Raw genomic sequence first — 22004 nt, 5'->3', positions numbered from 1 at the left:
TAGGTCACGTCGTAGATGTAAAATTGCACTTGTCAAAATGTAGAAAGCCTGTATGATGAGCGTTGAAGCTGTTGTTAGTACTTATCTAGCAGTTTGAGTCCTAATATAGAGGAAATAATACTGGTTTAAGTGTATCTATGTAGTATTAAAAATAAAATATAATATATGTAGTTTTGTTAGCATTTCATAACACAAGTCTCGAATTTACTTTGAGGCTAAAATGAGCTTTACCTAGCTAATTATTTTATAAAACTATATGGAAACTGAATTTAAGTAGGTATATATTTACAATATTGTACATCTATTATAAACGTGTATGTATGAAAGAAGTATGCAGTTTCAAAATTTGATTCGAGTACGCACTGATATATAGATTCCATTTCGTAAAATCTAAAAGTTATTGTTTTACTCTTTCTCTTCTATATTTTAATATTAAATTGACAAATTCATTTAAAATTCGAAAATTAATGCTCCTTCTGTCTGTTATAACTCAATGGGTCACGTAAAATATACCAAGACTTTCGTTTTCAACGGGAAAGCGAATGTCATTTGACATCTGACCGGACCGGCGGTATTATGTTATGGTAATTACTCTATCATGCTGTGAATGACTCTCGCTTTTCTTAGCTTCTCTATGGCTCGTTACAGATGATTAATTTTTTATTTATAGCTATCCATGACGGTATAGTAAAGAAGGAAAAAAGTAAATATATGCTAGCTGTTTTCCTTCACGTACGGTAAGAATCCACAGAAAAGTACGTAGGATTCTTCTTTTAGGTGATGACTTCTTCTTCCACCTGGTCCTCGGTATATCCTCACTTTTCTGGAAGGGTGCCCGGTGCACCTTTAAACTTTATCCTGGCTAAGACAGGCCAGGTTTACACGAACCGATACTGAAAGGCCACGTTCAGCAGTATGGCTTGATGATGGAATTGAGATTTAAATAGTGATTGGATCAATGTCAATCTGTGTAATTTGTCCCGTATATATTTATATTTATTTATTTAATGTTTCTGTCATCAAACCGAAGGCTAATAAACTCGGGGTTCTCGGGTGATGGGCTCACCTAAAACTAACATAATCTGTGTAATGACAAATTACACAGATTGAGTTAGCCTCGAAGTAAGTTCGAAAATTGTGTTACGAGATACTAACTCAATGATTTATAATAAATAATTTTATAGATAAACATCCAAGACCCAGGCCAATCAGAGAATGTTCGTTTTTCATCATGCCATGGCCGGGATTTGAACCCGGGACCTCCAGTGCCACGGACTAGCGCAATTCCGCTTTAAGAAAAAAATTAATGAATAAATAACCTAAACAACTATTCACGATAAGAAGGTGACGATAAAAAATAAAAGACATAAAAGATGCTATCTTTCTATTGAAAAGTATTGCCAACTTGTAAAATTGACAGGCGTCATAGACATCTTTGTGAAGTGTCAAAGTGTATAATGTATGCGTTCGTACGATGATTAGCATTATTTGAAATTAACATTAAATAACTTGCGACATTACAGGGTGAGGGTTTAGATATATGATGTCAATCTTTGACTTTTTAAATTATATACTATGGACAAATCACACATTTTGTTCTAGCCACAAAAAAAAATTCATCATGAACCGACCGCGACTTGAACCCCGAACTTTTTAACTTACGAGTATATTACCACTGCGAAACAGAGGTCATCAATTTATCTATTGTTTTTTTTAGTGAAGGTTAGGATACGTACCATCAATCACAACAAGATTAGCCAATGGTTTGGTCATAATATTTAAATATATATTTCTTTGCATTATCGTACATAATTTTGCAGAAATAAGCCCTTCCGACGATCCGATAAAGATATTACAAACAATCAAACAAGATTTTGTTAATTATTATTTTAAGGCGCTGTAGCGCGAGCGATGATTCGGCTCAACCGCCACCAAAGGGAAGATCTTCCGCCAGGCTAGGTGTTAACCGCGGCTCCGACGATGTGGTGTCGGAGGTTGTATATATAGCTCCAATCCGTGAAATCTTTGCTTGCGCGATTTAGGTTTTTCGCTGTTTATGACTGATAGCGTCGCGTGATTCTATTTTTTATTTTTTGTGACTTGTGGCGTATATATTTCGCCACAGCGCTATAATTGAGTCCTATAAAGCTCTATAGCAAATATTAAAACAAAAAACAACAAATGTGTTAATGAGTATGTAAAAAGGTTGCATGCTAATGATTATTGCAAATATGAGCTATTGTTTTTGATGTTAGAGGTTACACACATTTAAATGTGCCCTGGTTATTTCATAATATCTACTTAAAAGTAAGTATGTATGAACAAGTCAAAAGAATTAACACCAGACTCCTCAAACCGGACTGAATGAAAAGGTTTATGTATGTTTTTTATTTCATTTCTTAGCATACGAGTACATCAGATAAAGTTAAATCAGCAAATAATTTATTAGGTACTTCTACTGTGTCAGTTTAACACATTTAATAATAAAAAGTTGTCACGTCACATCCAATTGTTGCGGAAGCTAGTGAAATCATAAAACTCGTAAACAATCGAATAGGTAATTTGTATTTGAAGTAAGTGACAAGATATTATACAAAAGAAAATATACATACATACATACATATGCTCACGTCTATATCCCTTGTGGGGTAGACAAAGCCTATAGTCTTGTAAAGACTGATAGCCCACGTTCAGCTGTTTGGCTCAATGATAGAATTGAGATTCAAATAGTGACAGGTTGCTATCCCAAGTTTGTAAGCCTATTCCTTAGTCGCCTTTTACGATACCCATGGGAAAGAGATTTAGAAGAGCTATTCTTTTTAGTATTAATGCCGGTAAGAAAATATATACTTACTTAAAAATATAAAAAAAAAATAGTTCACAACACCAATTGCCATTGCAAGTGATTTGTTTCTTTTATAACTATGTAGTTACTTACTATTTTCTTGTTACTGTGTAAAATTCTATGCAATAAAGATATCACAAACAAACAGACAAACCAATATTAATGAACATCATCATGATGACTTTCACCGTTCCGCCGCTTGGCATGACATTCCGATGCACAGGTGTGAGTAATTCTGTTAATAACTTGTCTGAACATGGAAAATTTTTATATATATATTGATCTCACTTTCGCACTTGCATGATTGATGGTCATGATTCTATTTTTGGCTACCTACTTCCTGCTTAATCTAATTTGAACTTTGTGTGGTTTTAAATTTGGTTCGAATTAGAGTAATTACTGTACATGTGATGAAAGTATTTAAAGTGTACTTAATAAATGCTTAAGTCTTTCCTGTGTCGGGTGGTTCCCGGCGCTTAAAAATGCCACCGCTACATATCTTACATATGCTTAAAGGGTCATAAAAGGCGATTAAGGGAATGGCTACTAAACTTGGTAGGTATTCGCCTTGTAGGCGCTGAGCTAGCAACCTGTCATTATTTCAATTCCATCATTAAGCCATACAGCTGAACGTGGCCTTTCAGTCTTTTCAAGACTATATTCATACATATAATCACGTCTATATCCCTTCCGGGGTAGACAGAGTCTTGAAAAGACTGATAGGCCACGTTCAGCTATTTCGCTTAATGATAGAATTGAGATTCAAATAGTGTGTAGTAGTGAACTAGTCTATAAGCCTTTCCCTTCTTCATCCTTTCCCATGGGAAAAAGATGGAGTGATCCTTTTTTTTTATTGGTACCAGGAACCACACGGCACCCGCATCTTATATAAAAATAGAAACAAATCAATTACTTTCTACAATCGCCCATCAATATCAACTCAGCCGTACTTTCCTTCGCATTGCAAACGCATTCGAGTCAGTAGCGCAGTGGGACTTTGCACAAAAACTGTAGCTGTCTATCAGATACACTGACCGACTGTCACTTATCTATATACTAATATTATAAAGCTGAAGAGTTTGTTTGTTTGTTTGTTTGAACGCGCTAATCTCAGGAACTACTGGTTCGAATTGAAAAGTTCTTTTTGTGTTGAATAGACTATTCTATACTAATATTATAAAGCTGAAGAGTTTGTTTGTTTGAACGCGCTAATCTCAGGAACTACTGGTTCGAATTGAAAAGTTATTTTTGCGTTGAATAGACTATTCTATACTTATATTATAAAGCTGAAGAGTTTGTTTGTTTGTTTGTTTGAAAGCGCTAATCTCAGGAACTACTGGTTCGAATTGAAAAGTTCTTTTTGTGTTGAATAGACTATTCTTTACTAATATTATAAAGCTGAAGAGTTTGTTTGTTTGAACGCGCTAATCTCAGGAACTACTGGTTCGAATTGAAAAGTTATTTTTGCGTTGAATAGACTTTTTATCGAGGAAGGTTTTAGGCTATATGACATCACGCTGCAACTTTAAGGAGCAAAGAAATATTCGAAAATGTGAAAAAAAAAACGGGGAAAATTATTCATCCTTGAGGGCTTCAATGATGCCCAAAATAACAAATCCACGCGGACGAAGTTGCGGGCACAGCTAGTTATAGAATAAGCGGTAACGAACTGCACTGCAGCATTTGCTTCATCAACGTCAACTTAACAACTATCAAAACTTAGAATAGAAATGTAGACGAGAAAATACATTGTTCAGATTACTTAATTGATTTATAAGAGATTTTAAAAATAAAAAAAAACATTGTGTATTGGCAATTTTAAATAGATTTATGTACAAAGTATACAGAATTTTGATTTAGGTTCAAATCAAACTACAATTCTTTACGAGGTTCCTGTGCCAAGCTCAATCCAGTTTTTATCATTCAAGTAATCATCAGTCGTATCTCGGAGAATCGTCTCATCATCTTTGAGAATCTCGGGGTATGCCCTTGACCATGGATCCTGGATTGGGTGAGTCAGGTTTATATACATACGAAGCGACTCCCGTCTGATCGCACATAATCCTCGGACTCAACTCTCAACCCTCTTTTTCTTTGAAGATTAATAATCATACTCATCCATATGACTCGAATACCGATAAAGCCTTCACACGTTACTATAAAGAATTCATTTTTATTTTTAACTTCTCTATACTCTTAGCCTTGAACGCTAAACTTGAGGTCAAATCCTTTCAAATCATCAATCTTAGATTCCATCAATGACCATAGATTCTTGAGGGAATTATTTCGTAAACTAATTACATTTTAATGGTTGACATCTAACTTTTACGCAAGATTTTCTTTGTGGTACACGGATTTAATGAAAAGAGTAATTATTGCCGCAGTACAGCAGTGCCGTGTGGTTCCCGACACCAAAAAAAAGAATAGGATCACCCCATCTCTTCCCTTTTGTCGCTATTTATTACAAAGATATGGAGTGGTCCTATTCTGAATAGCTGGAAACCACACGACACAGCTAACTATTATAAAAATACATACATAGATATGGTCACGTCTATATCCCTTGCGGGGTAGATAGAGCCAACAGTCTTAAAAAGACTGAATGGCTACATTCAGCTATTTGGCCTAATGATAGAATTGAGATTCAAATAGTGACAGGTTGCTAGCCCATCGCCTAAAAGAAGAAACCCAAGTTTTTAAGCCTATACCTTAGTCGCCTTTTACGACAACCATGGGAAAGAGATGGAGTGGTCCTATTCTTTTTTGTATTGGTGCCGGGAACCACACGGCACCTCGTTTTTGTCTTCATAGCTCAAAAACTGTCTGCTTTCTTTTCGGCTATTATATTATTATGCAAAAAGTCCGGAAGTGACATTAATACGAATTAGGTTTGGTGAAATGTAATGGTAACAGCGAAAGTGAATAGGCAAAACCGGTAACATGAACTAGTGTTTGTCAATGCCAGTAATCTCGTAGATTAAGGTTTTATGTTCTTGAAATATTATTGTGTACCAAATAAATATATTTTTTCTTTTTTTCTTTTTCTATACAGCGTGGTGCAAAGTAAGTAAATCTAAACTAATATTATAAAGCTGAAGAGTTTGTTTGTTTGAACGCGCTAATCTCAATCTGTGTAATCTGTTCCATATATATTTACTAGCTGTGCTCGCGACTCCGTCCGCGTGGAATAGTTATTTTGGGCATCATTGAAGCCCTCAAGGATGAATAATTTTCCCCTTTTTCTTTACATTTTTCATTATTTCTTTGCCCCTTATAGTTGCAGCGTGATGTTATATAGCCTAAAGCCTTCCTCGATAAATGGTATAATCAACACAAAAATAATTTTTCAATTCGAACCAGTAGTTACTGAGATTAGAGCGTTCAAACAAACAAACTCTTCCGCTTTATAATATTAGTGCCATGTGGCTCCTGGCACCAATACAAAAAAGAATAGGAACACTCCATCTCTTTCCCATGTATGTCGTAAAAAGCGACTAAGGGATAGGCTTACAAACTTGGGATTCTTTTTTAGGCGATGGGCTAGCAACCTGTCACTAGTTGAATCTCAATTCTATCGTTAAGCCAAATAGTTGAACGTGGCCATTCAGTCTTTTCAAGTCTGTTGGCTCTGTCTACCCCGCAAGGGATATAGACGTGACCATATGTATGTATGTATGATATTAGTATAGATAAAGACATTAGGTACTCCTATGTTTGCAGCTCGTCAGCTGCTTTGCTCTGTGGTCGAAGCGTTATGTAAATAATGTGAACGTTCCACTGCCGGCCCAGACCTTGGCAACTTGACCTAGTTCACACCTTATTGTACACCAATCAAACGCAATGTATCAATTCAATTAGACATCCTCTTCTAAGCCATGTTTTTAATACAAAATCAAAGCATGGATCTTACTTAAAAATTAATTCTTGACAAAAAATTGTTACCTTTAAATAACAGACTTCTAAAGTCGGGACAGTTTGGACTGTTTTTTTTTTAAATATAAGTTAAAAAAGTTAATTGACAATGTAATAACTTAATATTATAAATGTATTTTAATTGATAAATACATAAAAAATTCCCAAAAAGTGCCACAATTTCAAATTTAGTTTAGGATTTCCTTAAAATGATAATACCTATTTCAGAACCATGTGCAATTATTTAAAAATTGAGTATTAACTCAATAAATACTTTTCAATACAAGTCATTTATTTTATGAAAACTTTTGCCATCATCAGAGGCCGTCACATATTTTTGTTTGTCAAACCAGTCACAATAATAATAGCTAGCAAAAAATCAGTACATATTTATCGCAAAAACTATGATTTTCTACAAATATTAGTCTCAACTTTCACTATTTACATTGCATTTTTAAATACTCGATATAAATAATTTGTCAAATTCCAACACGAAACGCCATTGAGGTGAAACCGGCATTTACTTGTACAAATATATAGACAAATACTTAAAATAGGTACGTAGTGGTAATTCTAAAAATCTGATAATAATGATAGCGACCAACCAAAACGGTGACGGATTTGAAATAGACTTTTCTGACTACAGTAATAGATTTACTGAAGAAAGGGAACTAATATCACTGCGTACTATAGCACCTTTTAGCACAGACCCAGAAGCAATTGAAGAACTAGAAAGATGTGACTATTTGAAAATATACAGAGATGTAGCACAAGAAGGTCTAGCCCACAGAAGAGTTCGCGTTTACGCTGATGGTATATACGATGTTTTTCATCAAGGCCACGCGAGGCAGCTTCAACAAGCTAAAACAGTGTTTCCTAATGTGTATCTTATTGTTGGAGTGTGCAATGATAAATTAACTCACAGTCGCAAAGGGCGAACAGTTATGAACGAAGAGGAAAGATACGAAGCAGTAAGACATTGCAAATACGTCGATGAAGTCGTAAGAGACGCGCCTTGGGAACTAAATGTGGAATTTCTGGAAGCACATAAAATAGATTTTGTTGCACATGATGACATTCCATATACGACTAAAGATCAGGACGACATTTATTCATTCATCAAAGAAAAGGACATGTTTGTTGTAACTGAAAGAACTAAAGGGGTATCTACATCTGATATAGTCGCTAGAATTGTGCGCGATTACGATATTTATGTAAGAAATAATTTGGCGCGTGGCTATTCAGCTAAAGAGCTTAATGTCTCGTACATTAACGAGAAGAAGTTTCGTTTTCAAAATATGATGGACAATTGGAAGCACAAAGGTAAGAAAGTGATGACAAATATCGGTGCAAAGAAAGTGGATATATTTACGAAATGGGAAGAAATTTCTAGAGAGATGATTGAGTCGTTCCTGATGATGTTTGGCCGTCATGGCACTTTGTCTAATATTTGGCAAGCTTGGAGTCATCCATCATCGCGCTGTAACAGTCCTTTGCCTATTGACAATGGTGATGGTACAAGCAGCTCACCATTTCTTGATTCCATGTCTCCTATTTCTGATTCAGTAAAAGTGGAAGATGATGAAAATATTGATAGAAAAATGACGAAAGATTCACTCAACGAAGTAGCAAGTGATAATTATTTACGTGACGAATTGTAGGCGCGCATGGTGATTAAATTTTTTTTACAATTTAGATTTTGTAGTATTTAATTTATTGATTATTATACTCTATTGCAATTGTCGTTATGTAATTAGTTAGTGATGTTCAAATTACTTAGTAATTAACATTTTTTGTTTTTGTAATTTATTGGTTGAATCAAATAAATCGTTATATTTTTCTCATTTTGTTTCAGCTTATTTGTCATTTTAAATCATAAGTAGTGATTATTTATGACATAATTATTTTAGGAAATACAATCCTGAAACTCCCTGGTGAAAAGTACTGTTATATTTAATGTGTTAACTTTAGTACACAAATATAATTACGTCTATATGTATCTATTTTAAGGTAGACAGAGCCAACAGTCGTCGAAATAAAGGGAACATTTATCTACTCGTATATATCTCAGTGATACATAGAATTGAGACTCAAATAGCAAACAAAAAGAATCCCAAGTATTTCTTTTAGTGTTAGTTTCCATTTTTTTAACCATCCTACTAATATTATAAATGCGAAAGTTTGTACATATGTCAGGATGTCAATATGGATGTTTGTTACTCTTTCACCCAAAAACTACTGAACCGATTACGATGAAATTTTGTATGTAGGTAGCTGAAGACCCAGAATAACAAGGCTATTTTTTATCCCGGCGTTCCCGAGGGATTGATTCCACGCGGACGAAGTCGCGGGTGGCCTCTAGTAAATAATATAAATCAAGTGTTTATCAATTACTTAACAAGAAAATAGTGAATGTTTCTCAAACGAATCATATTCTATTGTTTTTGAAGCTAGTTTCCCCCTTTCTTCGAAACAATAGCTAATATCGAGAGTGCACTTTCTATGGGAATGCAGATAGTGATTCCAATGGAAAACTCCACTTTCTCATCTCTTCTCGGGGCTGTCGTAAAAGGCAAATAAGGGAATTATCACTTGAAATGACTATAGAAATACTGTTTACGTACTAGTCAGCACTCGGCTTTGCTTATTTAGAAACTACAGTCTGTGTGTTAAGTTAATGTAAATTTTCAACAGTCTTTTCGACATTAAAGGCTCTACATATCCCGTAAAAGATATACACGTGATTATATGTATGTGTATGTATGTTCATTAAATTACTTACAATTAAACTATAACAATACAGTTAACATTTATAACATCAATAAGATTCTGAATAATATGACACAAAACGTTTTTGCGCTGAAAGAGCTAAAAATTACTTTGCCAACAAATTTCACAAGATTTGAACTGTGAACCACAGGCACGCACCATTGCATCACTAAACGTAAGGTGCTAAGTCATTTATACAGTGCCGTGTGGTTACCGGCACCAACAGGAAAAAGAATAGGACCGCTCCATCTCTTTCCCATGGATGTCGTAAAAGGCGACTAAGGGATAGAATTATAAACTTGGGATTGTTCCTTTAGGCGACAGGCTAGCAACCTGTCGCTGAACGTGGCCTATCAGTCTTTTAAAGACTGGGACTTGGCTCTGTCTACCTCACAAGGGAAATAGACGTAACCGTGTGTATGTATGTAAGAAATTTAATTCTATCATTAAGTTTAAAAGCTGAACGTGGCCTGTTAGTCTTTCAAGACTGCCCTCCTGACTCCACCCCGCAAGAGATATAGACAGGATATATATTAACGAATGATTGAGAATTTAAATAATCACAAACTAAAACTACCCTTAAACAAAAACATGATTGCATACAAAAATTACATTTACAAATTGTACAATCCCTGCATAACATCTACCTGCGGGAGTGTGCCCAAAAGGCTGGCAACATTGCCATTTTGAATAGCAATGTTGCCATCTTCTTATCGTGTCGCAAGTGAAAGGATGTAAGCTTTTAAACTGCTTATATTAAAATCTCAGAACAAAGAAATAATAATTAAATACCATCATAGTAATTACAACATCTATTTAAAAATACCAAGAAATCTTCACTCGTTTAATATGTGACCTATTTTATATGAATAGAATATTTAACTCCAAGTACCATAGGTCAATGACACTTGTGTAAGCTTCTAAGTAGGTCGCTTTGTATGATAACTGTCATTTGTTATTGCAAAAAAAAAAAGTTTAAAATAACTATTGAATAGGTATAAAGAAAAATTTACATTTAAACCCTGGCCTATGTCAAACGTGTTATTACTATATTTTTTAAAAGAAGGTTTTATTGTATATTTTTTTTTTAATTAAGCTTGTAGTTTTACTCGACTGCCGCAGAAAGAGGGTTATTTGCCTTGTGGTTTCCTGTGCTTAATTAGCTCACTTCATCTCTTCTCGCGTGACGATTGTTGTCACCGTCTTCAGATATCAACAATTTAAGTTTTTTTTTATTCGCCTTCCCTTATTGTAAGTTTGTTTGTAAACTCTTTATTGCACATAAAATAAATAAAATAAATTACAAAACAGTTATTGAATTAAGAAGAATATGTACCGTATGGTTGCCGGTACCAATACAAAAAAGAATAGGACCACTCCATTTCTTTACCATGGATGTCGTAAAAGGCGACTAAGGGATGGGCTAGCAACCTGCCACTATTTGGATCTCAATTCCATCATTAAGCCGAGCAGCTGAACGTGACTGTATGTGTGTATGTATGTACAATGGCGAATCAGGTATATCCTGAATGGGTAAATATGAAAATCTGTTATATAAATGAAAAACCTTGTTGTACTTGACTTTGACTTATCCGAATTGGGTTTTCTTTCAGACAACCAAACATTATAACTACCAGAAGTAATATCGTTTATGTAAAAACTGTTTACAAAACTATTTTTGGTATTATGAAAGAGATAACAAAAACATCAATATAAATTTATATTTTTATATAATCGTTTACATAACTTGGTACTTATTCGTCGAATTAATTTGGTTTTTAATAAGAGAAAGAAGCGCTTATTAGTCTAATCTAAAATTATAATTCAAATACATTTCTCTGTTATTTCATTTTAACATCATACTTACCACAATAATCTGATGTTATGTGATGAAATTTATTATTCGAAAGAAGTATGCAGAGATCGTGGCAAGTGGAAAGTTGTAGTATCTGCCTACCCTTCCGGGAAAAAGGCGTGATGTTATGTTTGTAAGTTTTTAATTACCTGGAAAAAAGAAAACATAAGAATTAGTAAAATTAAGTGCGATGCATGTAAAGAATTCTTAACCTCTTTTGGGTAGACAGAGTCATTACCAACTGAAAGACTGCTGTTTTTGCATTACATGTATTTTTAAGCAGCGTCATATAAACATGCAATGAGCATACATACATATCATCACGTCTTGCGGGGCAGACAGAGCCAATAGTTTCAAAACACCAAAAGTCCACGTAAAGCTGTATGAATTTAAAATGAAATTTAGAATCAAATAGTGACAGGTTTCTAGCCCATCGCCAACAGTAAGAATCCCAAGTTTATTCGCCTATCCCTTAGTCACCTTTTACGACAAAGGTACCATACGGCGCATATGCAATAAGCATCTATATTTCAAAACAACCGGATTAACATGTTTATCCTTATCTGATCTAGATGTTACCTGCGTGTTTATTGTCACAGGATACATACTGGTCAGTGGGTTATGAGTGAATCTGGTTTTTCTTATGTCACTATGGTGCAATATGGTTGGTGTGTTAGCCGTGAGAAAATTGTTGATTTTCTTTTTACATCAAGAGTATTTTATATAAGTATTCAATATTTTATATGAAGAGCCATGAAAGGCGTAAGGCGCTGTGGTCCAAATGCTATTGTAATTATTATTATCTATCTAACGTCAAAGTAAGTTTTGTTCATGTGATGCAATTAAATGTGTACCGTGTGGTTCCCGGCACCAATACAAAAAAGAATAGGACCACTCCATCTCTTTCAAATGGATGTCGTAAAAGGCGACTAAGGGATAGGCTTACAAACTTGGGATTATTTTTAAGCGATGCGCTAGCAACCTGTCACTATTTGAATCTCAATTCTATCATTAAGCCAAATAGCTGAACGTGGTCATTACGTCTTTTCAAGACTGTTGGTTCTGTCTACCCCGCAAGGGATATAGACGTGACCATATGTATGTATACAATTAAACAGTTCAATGAATAAGTCTATAAAATGACATATTTTTTAAGTGACGGTAATAGCTTTTATTTAAACATATTTGCAAAAAGAATTCTAATATTAAGACAAAAAAAATATGTAAATAAAAAAGTTACTTATAATCAAAATGAAATAATAAATTGACTTCGCAAATCAAGGTTAAGTCAAGAAGTAAGTACGTGCTAGATTATTTTTATTAAGTACATTAAATTTTTATTAAGTTTTAAAAAATAAAACTCTACCTGCATATTCGTGAGCACAAGTCCAGTTTGACCTATTAAGGTAGCCTTTCACTTGTGAAAGTGAAACGCGAAAAGATGCGTACGCGCACCGATAACGGAATGGACATAACCTTAATCCAAATACAAAAAAATACTAATTGACACTCTTAATGCATGCACCACATTGTTCAAATTGCCGCTAGTTAAAACTGTAGCTTCACCCGCATACATACATACATACATACATTCCTAAGTCACGTCTATATCCCTTGCGAGGAAGACAGTGCCAACAGTCTTGAAAAGACTGATAGGCCCTGCTCAGCTTTTTGGCTTGATGATAGAATTGAGATTCAAATAGTGACAGGTTGCTAGCCCATCGCCTAAAAGAAGAATCTTAAATTTATAAGCCAATCCCTTAGTCGCCTTTTACTAGTGGTCCTATCCTATCCTATCGTGATTGTATGTATGTGTTAATAGTAACAAATATTCAATCCATCTTTACCTACTCCTTCTTCTACTACTACTACCTTCGCTAATGACCGATGAAGAGTCAGCAACGACTAATGACTTATTATTTTCTTTATTCTTCAGGTCGTGACAAGGTCAATATCATTCATCATTATATGATTGATGTCTACTTAGTTAGTTTTTCTAAGTTCAGTTCTCAGTACAACTAAATATCTTTCTACAGAAAACTTATTCCTCTTTACACAAAAAGCAAATTCAAATCTCTTATTCATTATTATGGGACACTTCAACATTTTAATAATTGTCATATCTTTCGGTTTCACAACATTGGTTGACGTAAAATAAATTACTTAAAACTAAGTTTTTACTGGCGCTTCCAAAGTGTCAGTGCAGAAAAAACTGCACTGCAACATTTTCCAGCATTTTCTATAACAACGTCAACTTCACTACTATCCATACTAAATACTAAATGTATTTGGTATTCTTTTAAATAAATTTTCCATTAAATAAATTAGAAAAAATAATTACTCCATTGTGTATAAATAGTTAAATACTCGTTTGCGCGTAATGTAAGCTATATTTACGTATGATATATACATATACACAAATGTATATATGTAATGCGCCTGCGCACTGCACTGTTAACTATCAGTCGCATTATATGACATAATGAGTTACCCAGGCACCATTGACATGGTAACCTTTTATGTAACTTTATAATAATACATATTATTGTTTGTTTTTCATTTTTTATAAGCTTCCATATTTTCTTCACTACCTCAGTCAGAACATACTGTTATTTGTCCCAAAAAACAAACTAAGTACGTGTCATATCCAGCTACAGGTACCTCTCTTTTTTTATTTATTTTATTTAATGTTCTTCGGTCCCCGAAACTGCCGAGCTTGCATGAAGAGAGTTATGAATGTGGATGAAGCGAAGGAAGTATGCAGAGATCGTGGCAAGTGGAAAGAGGTAGTCTCTGCCTACCCCTCCGGGAAAGAGGCGTGATTTTATGTTATGTTATGTTCTTTACTAAAGCGTGTGACTTAATTTTCATGCTATTCGAATATGTAAAAATGTTGTTTACCACTCCGTCTCGGCAGTATATCTAACAAAGCTAACAATTCAAATAAATAGTAACATTAAACCAAACACTGTGACGGCCTCTGTGGCGCAGCGGTACGGTAGTGCGCTTGTCTGAGACACCGGAGGTCCCGGGTTCCAATCCCTGTCAGGTGACAAACGAACCTTCTCTGATTTTCCTGGGATTTAGATGTTTATCTATATAACTTTTTATTGTAAAATATAGTATCGTTGAGTTAGTATCTCGTAACACAAGTTTCGAACCAACTTCGAAGGCTAACTTAATCTGTGTAATTTAGCCAAATAGCTGAGCGTGACCCGTCAGTCGTTTCAAGACTGTTGGCTCTGTCTACCCCACAAGGGATGTAGACGTGACCATATGTTTGTATGTGTAATTTGTCCCGTATAAACATATATTCAACATAACCTTGGCAATAGTCACGGCATTTGGTCGATAAAATGCCAGTATCGATATCGACAATAGCCGGTTTCACACACAATTTAACTCGGCGCTCTAGTTAACTCTGTCTATCGTACATTTCTCCGTGATTAACGGCTATTGGCGTTCTTGAAAGGAGTCATGTGGGTTCCATCGCCATATTTTGTACTAGTACCTACACGCTCACCGTTCCGCCTTTGGAAAGTCTATTTTTTGGTTAATCATCCAAAATATAGTGCCGTGTGGGTCCCGGCACCAATAAAGAAAAGAATAGGACCACTCCGTCTCCTTCCCATGGATGTCGTAAAAAGCGACTAAGGGATAGGCTTACAAACTTGAGATTCTTCTTTTAGGCGACGGGCTAGCAACCTGTCACTTTATATGAATCTCAATTCTATCAGTAAGCCAAACAGTTGAAATTGGCCTATCAGTATTTTCAAAACTATTGGCTTTGTCTACCCCGCAATCTTATGTTATTTGGAAAAGTATTTGTACATATAAAGACATATAAACTTAACTAAACTTAGATACTACTGTCTTTTTCCCTCAAAACAAGTGTCAAGCTTGCGCAATCTGTGTGATTTTCTGTAAAAAAATAAAAACCCTTAATTCCTCTTAAAATCATTTGTGACTGGAACCTTGAAATTATTCAAATTCTCACCACACATTCGGCGGACTCATTTCAATTAACACGTAGAACTAGGTTAAGCTAACATTGTCGGGTTAACAATGATCATAGCAAACATAATATGACATTGACTTTCCCGACTCGAGAATTATTTGGTTTGCATACAAGCTATATCTATACTAATATTATAAAGCTGAAGAGAATTATATGTATATCACTATATAGTATAAAACAAAGTCGCTATTTTAGTCTGTTTGTCTGTATGCTTAAATCTTTAAAATTACGCAACGGATTTTGTTGCGTTTTTTTGTAACAGGTAGAGTGATTCAAGAGGAAGGTTTTTATGTATAATAACATTTATAATTTTGCACCCGTGCGAAGCCGGGGCGGGTCGCTACCCAAGTAACAATTAGGCGCTAAACAAAGATTTATAATAAGTCTATAAAAGCGCTATCTAGATTCTAAAGTGGTTTATGGGTGTTTCAAATTAGTGTTAGAGCGCGCTCTAACCCTACTTTACCCCCGAATTAGGCACAATTTTTATATTACTTAAGGTTGGATAATGACGGTATACAAGAGTTATGGTAATTGGCTAAGAGGTACAATCAATGCTATAAGAAAGTTAAAATAGCGGTAACAGGATCTCTTAGCGATACAAGAGTGGTAAATAAGCGAAAATTAACTCTGTTAGCGGTAAAATGGTTTTATATTACCTCTATGGGTGCTAAGCGGGCAACAGGTAGGCGTCAACTGACTCCTTAAGCGGTACAGTAGAGATACAAAGGCGTTAATTATATTTTCAAGCGCTAAAAGGGAAGTAAATAGGTGTTTTGTAACGGTCTGAACGCTATTCAAGATCCACAAAGGGGATAAAGTTCTTTCTCGCACGAGGTTTTGATACCCGGAAAATATTGTTTCTAATTTTGCGATCTAATAATATATAATACTATTTTCAATGGCTAAAATAATCCTAATGATGTTTACATTAAACAAGAAAAAGTGAAATTGTTTTATGGTGCGAAAGGAAGCGTATTTTTGCTGCGAAGGTAAGTACACTGTGAATATGTTACATATTTATTGGCAAATAATTCGAGCGCCCGATGTATGTTGTCTATTTACTGAAAACAAATGTTTTGTCTAATATGGAGTGACACATTTTTCTTGTAATAAAGTTCTAAAATATTGCCTTATTGATCTTATAATACTGTACTAGTAATATAAATACATACTAAAGCAAAATACTTCATGGAAACCTTGTAAATATTTGTTTTTATAACCATAATCTAATATTTCATTATCTCAACATGGCGAGCAAACGAATTTAGGGATCCGTAGTGCTCAAAACTTTAAACCATGTATTGATGTTATTATTCACCTGTTAACTGTTTTGGACGAGTAGAATACAACGAAGTAGCTAGATATAAATTATTATATTGTTTTAACAATTAATTTTATATTATGATTTAAATACAATATTAGGTTTATAAACCTGACTATAAGACTATTAAATATCGTGTTTGTTTACAGATAAGACGAAAGCGTATAAAACTTACAAAAAACGCAAAAAAAATGAAAACCCAAAAGTACAAGGAGATGAACAGAGAGTAGAAAATAACAGTATTGAAAATGAGGCAAGTTCCAGCGCAGACCAGCAGCATTTCGGAAGTGCTGAACACGATCAACTAGAACAGCACTGTCTTCAACTAAATACATATTTAGATACGATGACTTCAAGGGAAGCACAAAAATATCGAGCTTGTTCTTCATTTTATAGCCATGAATATGAATAATATTAAATGGTGACAATGACTGAATTTCTTTAATTTCTACAATATCATTATCTTTCGTGAGACAGTATTTATCTTTTGATTTAGTCGATGCGCGATGCGATCTTGCGCTTCACTGCTTTCCATAGGAATCTTCATTATCACTTGTAGTAATAGCACAATCATCATTTTGAAAAGCATGTACGGAACCTTCAAGCTCACAGGAAACTCGCGCTTCACTGCTTTCCATAGGAATAGAGGACGTATTTTCAATAGGAGTAGAGGAGTTCAAAATGCGATAATATTCTCTGATCAATTTCTGCGTATTTCCACCAGTCCTACATTGATTTTTCCAAGTATTTACAACAATTTTTGTTTTTTCCTTTGGTTGCGACGCCATTGTCAAAAACAAGTAGTCAATATAAGAAATACAGTAGTGACCTTAAGCGCTATTACTTTACCTTTAGTCACAAAAAAGTAACAATAGTCGCTAGAGGATCTGTTATAGCGAAAAATTATACTCCTATTTGACTTAAAGTAATGCAAGAGAGTTTTGTATAACTTCAAGCATTTGGTTCTATATAAGATTAAATAAACACCATTGTAAGGCTGGTAGCGCTTATTAACGCTATTGTGCAACTTTAGGTTATTGTAAAGAGTTTAATATCACCTGCATAGCACTTTTGGAGGTAGTAACTTATTCTTATTCTTATTTAGATCTTAGAGTTCTAAGATTCACTTAAAGCTATAACACAAAATGCTGTGCATGTACAACAGTGTTAAGATTTGCCATAATACATCCATAACCTTTAAGCTCGCCTAATTGTCGCGCTTGTAACTCTGTATTATAAGTAGAAGTGATATACGTTACTTGGTACGCCACTTTATCGCCAAAAGTCATAAGTGCTGCTACTGTAATGCCTTTCTAGCCCACTAAGTAACAAAATAAGCTCTAATCGTCGCCTAAATGTTTCTTGGGTAGTATTATATAAGCTATTGCAAAAAAAATGTACAAAAGACGGACTTACTTATTGCCGTTTGACATTCTCTACCAGCTGACCAAATAGAAAAACTTGAAGTTGGTGGTGCGATAAAGTGTATGTAATATGTATGTAGATAAAGCCACCTGTAACTTCCAAGTGGTCAAACTCATATATATATCATCGAAAATCGATTGTTTTGCAACATCGGCAACATAGTAGACACAGTGAAACCTTTCGAAGTTTGCAATAAACCCATCAAAAGTTGCTTAACGTGCTAATATGTCCTCAAAGTCGGATAAAGCTGTGTTCACACACGCTAGACTTATGGGAATTTTGTAATTACTTTAGTAGATTAATTGACCTTACACTAATTCATTCAAAGTATATGTAAATCAAAATAATCAGGGATTAGTTTTAACATAGATAGTTAGTGCCGTGTGGTTTACGGCACAAATAGAAAAAAAATAATAGTAATGGATGTCGTAAAAGGAGACTAAGGGATAGTCTTTTTACCTTGGGATTTTTTTTTAAGGCGATTGCCTAGCAACGTATCACTATTTGAATCTCAATTCTATCATTATACCAAACAGCTGAACGTGGCCTATCAGTATTTTCAAAACTTTTGACTCTGTCTACGCCGCAAGGGATCAAGACATGATAATATGTATGTATGTAATAACATAGCAACCAAATGTTAATTATCTAGAATATGTCAAATAGTGAATCTTCAAGTGTAACTAAAGGGTAAAATGACACGATGTCAATAGAACTATGTACTACTCTGTCAAGAAAGTAGCAGGAAAAGATCAATAATACACAAACTGTTTGTTATTCATCCAAATTTATTTTATCACCTTCAAAATATGCTCCTTTAGAAACGATACACTTACGCCAACGAATAATCCAATCATCAAAACATTTTTTAAACGCTGTTTCCGGAATTGAGGTCAGTTCTCGCCGCGAATTCTCTTTTATGTCTTCTACCGATTGAAAACGGGTGCCACGAAGTGGTAATTTGAGTTTAGGAAAAAGAAAAAAGTCGGCTGGAGCCATATCTGGTTAATATGGTGGTTGCTCGATGGTATTTGTTGAGTGTTTGGTTAAAAATTCGTTCACAATGATGGCCTTGTGCGAAGGTGCATTATCATGGTGCAAAATCCAAGAATTTTCTTTCCACAAATCTGGCCTTTTTCGTCGGATTTGCTCTCTTAAACGCCGCATAACACTCAAATAATATTCCTTATTTACCGTTTGACCTTCCGGCAAGAATTCCGAGTGCACAACACCGCGATAGTCAAAGAAAACAGTCAACATGACTTTGACTTTTGAACGACTTTGGCGTGGTTTTTTCGGTTTCGGTTCAGTTGGAAGGCGCCACTCCGAAGCTTGTTGACTAGTTTGCATGTCAAACTCGTAAACCCACGTCTCGTCACCAGTAACAATGCGTTTCATGAATGTTGGGTCGGAATTGACTCGTTCTAGCATGTCCTCAGCGACTCTCATGCGATTGAGTTTTTGAAAAAAATTCAGGTCTTTTGGGACTAGCCGAGCGGCAACATGTTTCATACCCAAATTATTAGTTAAAATGGTACGGATCGACTCGTGAGATACAGAAAGTTCGGTGGCTATCTCTCTCAAAGTTGAATGAGGATTTTCAGTCACTATTTCCTTCACTTTTGCGATGTTAAGTTCAGTTGCAGACGTTGATGGCCTACCAGAGCGAGGCAAATCTTCCATCACATCTCGACCGCTTTTGAACGCTTTGTACCACTCATAAGCACGAGTTTTTGATAAAGTCGATTCACCGTAAGCCTTCTGTAACATTTTCAGTGACTCCGAACATGATATTCCATTGGCAATGCAAAATTTAAGACAAACTCTTTGTTCGATGTTTTTATCCATTATGAAATTAGCAATACACACTAGATATGATATAACTAAAAATAGCACTGTATTTAATGTAAACAACAGATGCAACTCAAACTCCGCGCCAAAATGGAAAACAGTTTTGCCAATCTAACAACAACAAAAAAAACAAAAATTTGAATTTGGAACCATAAATAAATAATCCATTCCCGATACTTTTCTGACTGAATGTATATGAATTAACGCAATAACTATACCTACTTACATTAGCTTGCTAAATGTACGCAAGAAATTTTACAATGTGTGAAATTTCAGATGCGAAGCCCAACTATATACAGGGTGACATTTAAAACAACTGCATCCTTTTAAATATAGACTATACCCATGCTTCTGAGTCGTTTTAGCCTATTTTTTTTTAAATTAAACGTCATCATTTTCACATTTAAAAAAAAATAATCGTGTAAAAAAAACTACGCTTTTATTGCTAATCGAACTAAAAAATAGAAAATAAATAATAGTTAAAAAAAACTACGCTTTTATTGCTAATCGAACTAAAAATCAGAAAATAAAAATTAATGATAAAGGAATTATAAAACAGGAGCAGCAAGTCGAACAATCACTTATAGTCAATTACCTCCGAATAAAATTATAACAAAATTAAATTTATAAACAAAACAATTTAAATCCGAGTAAAAAGCGTGGGGTGCATTTTACTTCATTTTCATAACTCTCTTGTCATAAATATATGCTAATAGAATGATTTTAATATTTACTACATCAAGCACCTATAAAAGGAAATACATTTGGTGAATTTTGTGTAGTAAAGAAGTTAAATCAATAAGTTTTTCTAGTAATAAAGATAGCATAAATAATAATTTTCCATAAAATTTAAGGAAGAATTGTCCATAGAAAAGACATCAACGAGTCCCATTGAACTCTTTGCTACAATAATTTATATAAGCTCGAGTATGTTTGTTTGTATTCTCTTCACGCCTTACCTACTTGACCGATCGTGATAAAATTTCAAAAACAAATAGTATAGAGAGCACTAAGTTTTGATATTTCAGAACTAATTTTCCATTAATATTTGAGTTAAACAAATATATAGAATAGAATAGAAAAAATATGAAAAGCTTACAAACTTGGGATTCTTTTTTAGGCGATGGGCTAGCAACCTGTGACTAGTTGAATCTCAATTCTATCGTTAACCCAAATAGCTGAACGTGGCCATTCAGTCTTTTCAAGACTGTTGGCTCTGTCTACCCCGCAAGGGATGATATAGTCGTGACCATATGTATGTATGTATGTAGATACGAATGCTATGATGTTGTAGGTGGACACAAAAATGTGTTATCTCTCTTCCCCGTTACATATAACTTGGCATGAGTGAATAGGCACTATTTGAGCTTGCATGCACCATCTTAGGCCTCATCTTGCTTACCACCAGGCAGATTCAAGGTGAAAAGCACTCAAATTATTTAAAACAAAAAAAAGTTCCACAAACACGTTTAATTTATAACACCCTTCATTTTGTGTCGCGGGTTAACTAATAGTTTATTAACTGAACTAATTAATCAATATCTAATTTAACATTTTACATTCTACTAAAAATACATACATTATCAACAAAACGAAATAAATAGTCTATAAAGATCGTGTCGGATTGGCCAAGGTTTACAACAACATTTTATAATTTGTCATTAATAATCCTTGGTTTCGAAATGTGGAAGTTACGCGATCAATAAACAGATCCGATTTCAAATGTACAAGTAGGCTTTACGTTTATATATGCATACATACATTTATAAAATCACGCCTTTTCCCCGGAGGGATAGGCAGCGAGTACATCTTTCCACTTCTCACGATCTCTGCATACTTCCTTCGCTTCATCCACATTCATAACTCTCTTCATGCAAGCTCGGTGGTTTCGGGTAAAGACATTTTCATTTACATTTGTACGTTTATGTATATACATACATATATTAATTATAAAAATATATATGTCGTCAGAAACATATGATCCAAGATAAGGTACTCTGCTTCG

General features: G+C 34.5%; 2 protein-coding genes across 3 annotated transcripts in view; one reads left to right on the top strand and one right to left on the bottom strand.

Annotated features, from left to right (window-relative positions):
• The window catches only part of LOC106131484 (uncharacterized), a 50055-nt gene that overhangs the window by 13816 nt on the left and 14235 nt on the right, over positions 1-22004 (bottom strand). The gene's annotated exons all lie outside the window — the stretch shown is intronic.
• LOC106131460 (choline-phosphate cytidylyltransferase B-like) lies at positions 7348-8418 on the top strand. Its single transcript, XM_060950101.1, has one exon. It carries the CDS (start codon positions 7348-7350, stop codon positions 8416-8418), a length of 1071 nt encoding a protein of 356 aa, XP_060806084.1.

The sequence above is a fragment of the Amyelois transitella genome, chromosome 20 (genome assembly GCF_032362555.1).
Source record: "Amyelois transitella isolate CPQ chromosome 20, ilAmyTran1.1, whole genome shotgun sequence".
NCBI classification, from domain to species: domain Eukaryota; kingdom Metazoa; phylum Arthropoda; class Insecta; order Lepidoptera; family Pyralidae; genus Amyelois; species Amyelois transitella.
The sequence above is the reverse complement of the archived record's forward strand: the minus strand, read 5'-3'. Positions and strand labels throughout refer to the sequence as shown.

Excerpts from the sequence above, each read along its gene's own strand:
- LOC106131460 (XM_060950101.1), top strand. The coding sequence starts at position 7,348 with ATGATAGCGACCAACCAAAACGGTGACGGATTTGAAATAGACTTTTCT.